General features: G+C 36.5%; 1 protein-coding gene across 1 annotated transcript; it reads left to right on the forward strand.

Moving 5' to 3' along the window:
• Positions 1-1929: 1929 nt before the first annotated feature.
• On the forward strand, positions 1930-9237 carry LOC113075266 (phosphoinositide-3-kinase-interacting protein 1-like). Its single transcript, XM_026247961.1, has 6 exons — positions 1930-2369; positions 2687-2785; positions 3187-3303; positions 4641-4835; positions 4928-5006; positions 7869-9237. The coding sequence occupies exons 1-6, from the start codon at positions 2294-2296 to the stop codon at positions 8083-8085; spliced, it is 783 nt and encodes a 260-aa protein (XP_026103746.1). The 5' UTR covers positions 1930-2293; the 3' UTR covers positions 8086-9237.
• Positions 9238-9989: the final 752 nt, after the last annotated feature.

A 9989-nucleotide genomic window follows, 5' to 3' on the forward strand; every position in this document is an offset into this window, starting at 1 on the left:
CAAATTAAATATATGGCAGTCTTTTTACAGGATTCAACAGAACAATCTGTTTGGCTTGGCTTTTTCCACTCATTATCTTCTGTCTTCTCCATAGTAACCCACATTTCACTTCCTGTTTACCTCCTATGGAGATCCAATATTAACTGAAGAAATGGTAAGTTATTCTGCCTCTGGATTAGTTATTTTTTATTCACAGTAGTTATGTTAGATTTTAAGAAATGTCTAGACAGTATATTAGACATGGTAATGTTATTGTACCATTTGTCCTTGGTTCCATTTAAATAGGTAAATAGGAAGTTTAATCATGTTTCTTCACTATATTGTTTATGACTATGCATGTGTGTTCTATTCTGAAAGCTTTCAGAATGTTTACATTATTATTATTATTATTATTATTATTATTTAAATAACACTTTTTAAACAAACCAGTCAAAAAGCTTTTAAAATTAAGGTAGACTTCCTGAAACAAACAGGAGTAATAGATGGATGTCAAAAACAGCAATCTTCAAACTTTAAAACAAAGTAACGCTGTAGTGATTGAATGTCTGAGCTCTCTCACACTCATCTGCTTGGGTGCACAACTCACAAATAAAAAGCTGCCAACTTGACTGGGGTTGGAAACTTTGTGTAATTTCTTGGAAAAGAAAAAAGTGGGTCAGTTAGCCTAGCAGGAGTATCATGGAAAGGAAGCAGACAATCTGGTCTAATTAAATGTAATTGCTTACTTCCAAGCTCCAAAATGTATTTATTATATTATTTATATAATAATAATCATAATTGTAGAGTTTGACACATGAATGTATGAATTCTGCTGCAGGTGCATCTCAATAAATTAGAATGTTTTGGAAAAGTTCATTTATTTCAGTAATTCATCTCAAATTGTGAAACTTGTGTATTAAATAATTTCAATGCACACAGACTGAAGTAGTTTAAGTCTACTTAATTTAATCTAATTTTTAGTTTAAGTCTAATTTAATCTCAACAAATTAGAATATGGTGACATGTCAATCAGCTAATCAACTCAAAACACCTGCAAAGGTTTCCAGAGCCTTCAAAATAGTCTCTCAGTTTGGTTCACTATAGGCTAAACAATTACGGGGAAGACTGCTGATCTGACAGTTGTCCAGAAGACGATCATTGACACCCTTTACAACTTTGCTAAAGAAGTTGGCTATTCGCAGAGTGCTGTATCCAAGCATGTTAACAGAAAATTGAGCGGAAGGAAAAAGTGTGGAAGAAAAAAGATGCACAACCAACCAGCCTTGATGAGGATGAGGATTGTCAAGCAAAATCCATTCAAGAATTTAAGTGAACTTCACAAGGAATTGACTAAGGGTGGGGTCAAGGCATACAGAAATGTCAAAGGAATTTGACTACAGTTGTCGTATTCCTCTTGATCAGCCACTCCTGAACCACAGACAATGTCAGAGGCATCTTACCTGGGCTAAGGAGAAGAAAAACTGGACTGTTGCCCAGTTGTCCAAAGTCCTCTTTTCAGATGAGATCAAGTTTTGTATTTCATTTGGAAACTAAGGTCCTCAGGTCTGGAGAAGTTCATAGCCCAAGTTACTTGAAGTCCAGTGTTAAGTTTACATAATCTGTGATGCTTTGGGGTGAAATGTCATCTGCTGGTGTTGGTCCATTTTCACTGCACCCGCTCACCCAATACATTTTGGAGCACTTCATGCTTCCTTCTGCTGACCAGATTTTTGAAGATGCTGATGTTCGTTAAATGACCGTGGTGTTGGTATGCTTGACCGAATCTTTAAATCTAGAATATTTAAACAATACACAATTCTATAAGAACGTTTAAATATGAATACAAATATTCATAATTTTTATATAAATTCTCTCTCTTTCTAGATAGATAGATACATTCGATTTATATTTTATTATTGACCAGACTAACATTTAAATAATATATTTATACAGAAAAAGTTTCTTGAAACAAATTACCTTTGTCAAATGTGAAACATTTGTGTGTTTTTATAATATATAACACAATAAATCGTTTGCTGGAACATTCCAGCCATTTCGTCTATTATAATTCACATGAACCGTCAATGCATCATATTGTGAGAGAAGATGGTGTTTCTAGGACCCTGAGGACGCGGCGTCACTGCAAGGCATCAGTGCACAGACAGAAGGGCTGTTTACCAACTCACTCAGAGCTCGAGTCAAAACAAGAGAGAGCAGTGTGGCTCGGTTTACCACAGGCTCTTCCTTTTAAAACAGATCTTTTTCGTTTCGATCCGTCATGAATAATACTTGTTCTTGTTAATAACATCGACGAATGAAAATGTGTCAGCTGCTGTACTTTGTGTTTCTGCTGAGCTCTGGTTTGGTGGATGGTTTGTCTGTTGTTGAAGGTAAGATCCATTTCAATGTGTTGCAATTACTTTCTAAAAGAAAAAGAAAAAAGATAATATAAATTCTAGAGTATAAGTATTGGAGTTTATGAATGAGGGTATATATTCTCACCATTTTGCATTTTACATCACTGTTTCTAAATTATCATTCCATATCTGTTCATAACAAAGGGTGTTTAACTGGACAAGTATTAAAGGATTATGCTTAGTTTAGCAAATGTTGAAATTTAAACATGAACATGTAACCAATTTATTCTAAACTGAATGGAACTGAAACCAGTCTTCCAAATCACATGAAGTTGATTTGTTTTCCCCAGAGTGTATAACTTCTAATGGAGAAGACTATAAAGGAATGCAGCAGAAGACATCCACAGGGAATATCTGTCTCAACTGGAACAGTTTAAACTCTCAGTCAGGTAACTTATGTTTCTACATTTCATGATATATTTGTACATTTTTACTTAAAAAAATTGGAAATCAAACAACACCCCTAAACAATGTTATCATATTTGGGGAAATCAAGCTAGGATGCATGCAATCATGCATATTCACAGACTGTATCCATTAATTAGAGAATGCAGTTTTGCAAACTGGTACACATTATGGTTATGTATGATGTGGGCATGCTGCCCAGATTATATTATGAGCACAACTCAAAAAGCGGAGTAATCACTCTTCTATAATTCAGACAAGGGCTTTTATGGGGATGTGCATGTGGGACACATGCTCACACAAACAAAATGTGTTTAGATAGAAAATATGAAGTATCCATTAAATCTTATTTTCAAAGTTGATTGTTTTGTTTACTTCTTGCCAGATGTTGGAGATCACAATTTTTGTCGTAACCCAGATGGTTCAGAGAAGCCCTGGTGCTATGTCTCCGGGTCCGATGGAGTGACCAGAAAAGAAGCGTGTGATATTATGACATGCCAAGGTAGCCATGTTCACTCTTAATTAAACAAAATATTTAAAAAATCACAGCAGCTCCTATGCATTCATATAAATGTTAATTTTCTAAATTCTTGGCATTAAATTGAACCTAAGTAATAAAATATCACAAATCACTTGGTGTTTTGGGGGGTTAGATAAACCCTTAAGCATGAAATATGATTTTGATTTATGAAAGTGATTTATTTAACACGTCTTTCTCAGGCATTTCAAAGCTGGGTCTCACTAACGTTAGTTAGAAGTTAGTTTTAAAATATTTGCATGATGCAGAAATGTGCAATCTTAGTTTTGTGGGAAAAAGCAAATGGCATTATGAAAACATTCTCTAGGGACTGAACAAGGTCAGCACCAAATATTTTAATGTATTCACTTTCCCTTGAGCTTACACTAAACGGAACTTTTCTTGTGCTCTTAATCATTTTTCCAGAAGCTAGCTGTCTTTTATTTGGTTTATTAAAAAGAAAACTCTTGCTGAGACTATTAGGCCAGTTTTAATCCATGCTTATGCAGTTTCTTTAGAATTATCTTTTGACTTAACATGCTGCAAGGAAGAATTACTTTGAACAACATAAGCCTAAACTCATCAGCCTCGGTTTCCTCAGCCGGGGCAGACAAAGGAGCAAACAAGGAAACTTGTTCTGCAGCTGTTTAGGAGAATGTGTAGGCCTCGCCCTCTGGGATTCTGATTGGTCGTGATGAAGATGCACACCACGGCAACAGCCACTGATTGGCTAGCTGAGCTGTGAACTCATGTTCTTTAATTCTTCTCGAGTTTGTAAACAACATTTTCAGAGTAGGAGGTGGTGGAAAAATTCTGAGAGCTGGACATCAGCAAGAGAAGTAAATGTTTATGTGAATTCTCCCCGTGGGACCTCTGAAGCATATCACATCCACCTAATGTCCCGTGTAAATCAAAATAGACAAAACTGATCTCATTATGCATGCTTCAAAAAGAAACAAAAAAAGTCCTAGTAATGGCCTGATGTGTCCAGTAAAGACTAAAGCTTTGTTTAGAAAAGCATAACGGCTATTGAAAAGTTTTTCTTTTTCAAGAGTCTGTTTTTACTCTGGATGTATGTCACAACAGGGATGGAAACATTTGTTGCTGCTTATGTTAAAAAAAAAACCTTGTTACAGTAGGAGAGACATGGATGGTAGAGAACACAATTGTCAGTTGAGAGCACTCGCTCCCAGACCACAGTAAAACTGTTTAGTATAAATATTTGGTTAACTAATGGGAGTGTAGAGCTGACTTGCATTAGCAGCACAGATTGAGAAAAAGCTGAAAAACACTCATATCCTGTTTATCATGTCACCCCATAGACCAAAACTCCACAGAAGCCACGGCTCCAGAAGAGTATGTCCCCACTCAGGGACTCACCCCAAGAATGGTAGTGACCTTCGAAAACGCAGACTCCTTTCCCTCGCAGGTGGAGGGTGTGGTGGTGCAGCCCGTGAAGGGAGTCCATCAGCAGGTCAGGAGTGGACCCAAGAAGAAGAAAGACCTTGGGACTCTTGGTAGGTGTTGGGTTGACATTACTAAAACCTCAAAATACATTCAAGAACTGAGAAGTTCATAGGTATACTGGTTGTCTTTGCTACCCTGGCAGGTTATGTTCTCGCTGTCTTCATGATGGCCATTATCATCCTGCTTGGAGGTGGCATCACAATAGGATACTTCTACAAACGGTCAGTATAACCTGAAACACAATGTCCCATTACAGTGCGCACTTAAGAATGGAGAATAGACAGCTGATTTCAATAGAAAAGGACCACAGACAAAAAAAAAAAAAAAAAAGGCACTTCGGTTCTTCAGAATGAGGATACTTGAGATGAGATGTGTGGCTAGTACTTCATGTACAGTTCATAATAATTGTAGTCTCTTTTTTTGCTGGAGAGCACAGTTGTTTGGGATATAGTCTGAACTTTTGAGATGTTGGTTTTGATCTACTCTGAGTAGCTCGGAGGTGCTTTCTAAAGAGCAGGGATAAAGGATGTGATTGGGTTTGCTACATGCTTTCAAGGGAATACAATTTTACTGAACACAAGATCAGGCGTTAGCTGGAAACACATACAAGGTTCATGTAACACTGTCATTTTAATGACATCAGACACATGAGAGAGATGGTGAGTGGGTGTAAATATTGGATTCATCTGGACTGTCTATATTTAGGAGGGTGTTTTGACGTATAGAAGTAGGTGTTGAGTTTGAGGAGGAACAGAAGGACTCTGAAAGCTGATATCAATATTGATATAATAGTAAATGTACCCAAACCCATATTATACTAGAAGTGCTGCAAATGCAGGTTTGTAAGCTAGCCATCAAATTTGAGGTTTCACTGTTGGGTAAATTTTACATTTCACCCTAAAATCATTTTTAAAATAACTGATCTTATTGTTGGACCATGTGACATACATAGTCATAATTTATGAGAAGAAATACTGTAATACAATGACTTTTTTTATTTAAAGACACTAACAAATACTACCATGAAAGGTAGGAAACTATGCCAAATATAAAATTTAACCGTATTAAATTTTAACAATAGAAAAATGTTTAATCTTTATAATTTCCTATTTTATTATTTTTTACATTTTTGGTGACATATGGATTTTGGTGATATATTTGGTGACATGGACATACTATTGGTGGGTTTCATGTGATTCACCCTCTTTATGGATGATAAACTTCTGAATTTAAGTCTGAAACAGTTATATCTTGTCTCTATCTTGTAAGTAGTTTGGCATGGGACTCGATAGCTTTGGGCAGCATGCACTTGTGCACCAGCTGATTATGTGTGTAATAGGCATGGGCCGATTACTGGTTTCAAGGTATTCCACGATTTAAAAATTTCACGGTTTCAAATCCACTAATATTTTCCAGATATGCTGAAGATAGACGCACAGAAAAAAATTGTGTAGCAAGCAAATAACTCACTGTTCGTGATGCAAAAACCATTGGAAGAAAATCCTCAATATTGATTTGGGGGTTTATATAAATTTGTTTCTGAGGGGAGCTGAGGGTCTTCTGAAAAATTTGCGTGGTATAATTTCACAAAGCTTGTCAGAACATTCTGTTTTTGCTTCAAATTAGGTTATTATTAAATCTAATTATGTGTATGATTATTATTATATAACTAAATTATATTAAGTTATATAAATGATATGTATATGAATCATATAACTAAAATTAAATAATGATATTAATAATGATAATAGTTATATTTTTGCTTATCATACCATCAAAATCTCATATAGTGTGTGATATGACATAATTTATCTAGCAATTAATTTGCTCAGTATTAAAAAGCAGAGGCAGGATGTTGGCTGAGAGGAGGGTTTACCTTTAATACCGGGACAATGTCACCCATGTTATAATGTAACAGCACATGGATCTCATATATTCAAACTCTTCTTCAGTGTCTTTACTTTTTTGCAAGAGCGGTAGTGCTCAGTTCAGTTGTGATGAAGCAGAGCTGACTGCAGACACTCAGGCTGGAAAGTGCTGGGTAAGTGTAGGAGGATTTCATAACGCCGCAAAACTGCCACGCAAAGTCTGAATGGCTAGAGATGGAGTGAAAGGAAGGATAAGATGGGGTGTGTCCTGTAATATGACATTTCTGCATTATTCATCCCATCATATTGAATCAGTAAAGGAGATTGGTTTCTTCTTTGGCAGCAAATTATGAATTAGAGCTAGTCCTCTCCACAGTAGCACATTTATATCTCAATGCTAAAGATAGGTTATACTGGAGACAAATCTCTCCTTCTGTCTGTAGTGCGTCACTTCAGAATATTCAAAGGAGATGAAGTAGACGCACTGAGGAATAAGTCATTCATTTTGATTATGTAATTCAGAATGGCTCTTCGAGTCTGTGTTTTCAAGACAGCAAGTATGAATTTGGAAAAGTCTCTTTGGAACATTTAATTGTAAATCTTAGACGTTTGATAAGTTTAAAAACAGGGTCTTAATAGTTGAAGTCCTATCATCTTTAATCAAAGATCATGAGAACATAACAATGGCGGCCTAAGCTCTTTTCCATTCTTCACCATTTCCTCATGGTTCAGGCACAAATGATTTTTTTATGTTAAAGCATAAAATTGTAATGTAACATTCACTTTTTGTTTATTCAGGCCACAAAAACAAAAGTTAAACTTAATTACTATTACACTTTTAATCAAGCTTTTAATTAAATATGTCTAGTACCAAGCAACTTCTAACTTCATGAGATTCAAACTATTAACATTTACTAATGTCATGTGAAAGAGTATAGATATTCAAAATATACATGTATTATATTGTTATTTGTGGCTTTACGCAGAAGAAACATTTGAACCGCACTATGTTTTATGAAACTTTACACTAAAAATAAAAAATTGGTCATGAAAAAATATAAAAGATTTTGAAAGTAAAAAAATGTAAAATAAAAATAAATACTTTTTTATACCCCATTCTCTTATTCATTCAGTTGATGAGTGACATAAACATGACAAAATCTTGGTGTTGTGGTAGTGGTTGAAGTGAAATGTTTTTTTTTTTTTTTTTCATAGGGGTCGTGACCTCAAGAAACAGCACGAGCAGCGGGTTTATGAGCGGGAGATGCATCGCATCACTCTTCCCCTCTCTGCCTTTGCTAATCCCACCTGTGAGCTGGTGGACGAGAACACCATCATCATCTCGGCTGAACCAATCAACCAGACCCCCACTCAGGAGCCGGTCGAGGGAGCCGACCCCCTTATGGGGACGGCGGGGACCCCTGGAGCTTGATGGAGGAACGGGAAGAGTGCCTTGAAAGGCATCTCATTGAGACTTGTCTGTGCAGCACTGCGAATCTCAGAGGACCAAACTCCACATCCACCTCCTTCTGTCTGTTGTCTCTTTTCACTTTACAGCACAGTTTCATGGTAAAGGTATGGCATATGCCCTGAGAGAGCGGTGGAAACTTTTGGCTTTTTTGTCCCAGACAGTGTCCTTATTTCCTTAGCAAAGTTGTCGAGGAAAGTAGGACTTAGGCAGAGACACTGGAAAAGGTGATATGGTGGTTTTGTATAAACATGCATGTCAGGGATTGACCTGGAGAAAAATTGCAAGTACTTTTTATGCATATCATCACAGGGCATGCGTTTTCCCTGTTTGTTGAACTCCAATAAGAGGGTGACAGTCCCGTTAACAGATCCACGTCCTCTAATGAAGTATCGATGGATCAGATCATCTGATGTTCTGGCGTTTTGAAAGAAAGACAATCCATTCTTATCTTCTTCCCTGACTTTTTTGTTGTTTATGTTCCTAATGCAGTTGTGGTGGAGAGTTGAAACTGAAATTGTACCTGTGTAACTGAATCTGTTGCTCTACAGCTGGGCTGTTCATTCTGCAGGGAGCTTTGGTTAGCAACTACAGCTAATTGAGTTAAATGCCTTTGATAGCTCTTTTCCAGAAATTGATATTCGTTAGGCAGATCATGTGGCCTGGGATGCTAGAGCTAAGCTAGGTGAAGCTTTTGACTGAATAAAGTGGAACACTTTCCGGAGATCTTGCCTTAGTAAATTACATTTGAATGTATTGTTGCTCCTGTGGCCCCAATCTGATAAAGAGCAAGTGAGCGCGGTCATCACTTCAGTAAACCAGTCAGAGCGAGTCAGATTAGCGTACTCTGGTTACATTATCTGTATCAGTGTTTATTTGTTCCTGACCGTACAGATGTTCAGAAATAAGATGATGGACTTTAAAGCATGCACCTGAAACAGAGAGGGTACAAGATGGCGTAGTAAAATAAAGCACTGTGGTCTCATTTTACAGAGGTTTTTTTTGTTTTTTGTATGCATTTGTTTTCCCATGGTTGATTGTACAGCTGCTTGAGGTTCCAGAAGATCTTGTTTTTTTTTTTTTTTCAGCAGTTTTAATAAACATTTTTTGACATTCTTGCCGTATTGTACACTACAAGTTCATGACGTGCTCCATGTATCACTTAGTAGCAATGGTCACTTTCTTGCACATTATTATGGGAGCATAGGGGCAAAAAAAAGTTTTGCATACAGTGCAGTATACACTGAATATTACTTATTTGTTTATAGTAGTTATAAAAAGTACATATAGTTATGAAATGATCAAAAGTCACTTTTTTTTATTTATTTTTTTTAGAATTTGTTCATTAAGGCTACATTAATTACAAATGGTTGAGTTACTTAAGTGTGGAAACCACGATACAGGTATTTATTTTATTTTTTAAGAAAGTTCGAGATTTGAATAGAAGCACGTGACCGCATCAACGGCAAAATGACGCGGTGACCACGGCGTGTAGAATTTAGTAACGGCCTCGAAAATAACCCTTACAGCAAGGATTCGGTTGTACACTTTGGTTTGAAACGAGCCTTTAAGCGGTTTAAAATGAAATCGAGTTTGGAAACTATGCTAAACGTGCAGAGCCGGGGATAATCCTGGAGCAAGTTTGGAAAACACTACACTATTAATTCTGTGTGTTGTTTCGACTCCGATAGAGGCTTCTGTGTATTGAATTTATTAATCAAGTGGAAATACGGGTCAAGAAAATATGTTAAAAGTCGCAGATATAACGTCCAGTACGTTTTCTCACAAAAGAAAAGTTAAAGACAAGGACACTGCATTATGGGATACGGTTTTGGTACATTTGAGCAAATCTGGTAGGTCATCTGCGT

Source organism: Carassius auratus, unplaced genomic scaffold, assembly GCF_003368295.1.
Source record: "Carassius auratus strain Wakin unplaced genomic scaffold, ASM336829v1 scaf_tig00016634, whole genome shotgun sequence".
Classification (NCBI taxonomy): Eukaryota; Metazoa; Chordata; class Actinopteri; order Cypriniformes; family Cyprinidae; genus Carassius; species Carassius auratus.

What these genes read in the sequence shown, in the direction of transcription:
- LOC113075266 (XM_026247961.1), top strand. Translation starts at nt 2,294, where the DNA reads ATGAAAATGTGTCAGCTGCTGTACTTTGTGTTTCTGCTGAGCTCTGGT. An exon ending in TGGTTTGTCTGTTGTTGAAG is followed by an intron (nt 2,370 to 2,686) that starts GTAAGATCCATT and finishes TGTTTTCCCCAG; the next exon opens with AGTGTATAACTTCTAATGGA. An exon ending in GAAAGACCTTGGGACTCTTG is followed by an intron (nt 4,836 to 4,927) that starts GTAGGTGTTGGG and finishes CTACCCTGGCAG; the next exon opens with GTTATGTTCTCGCTGTCTTC.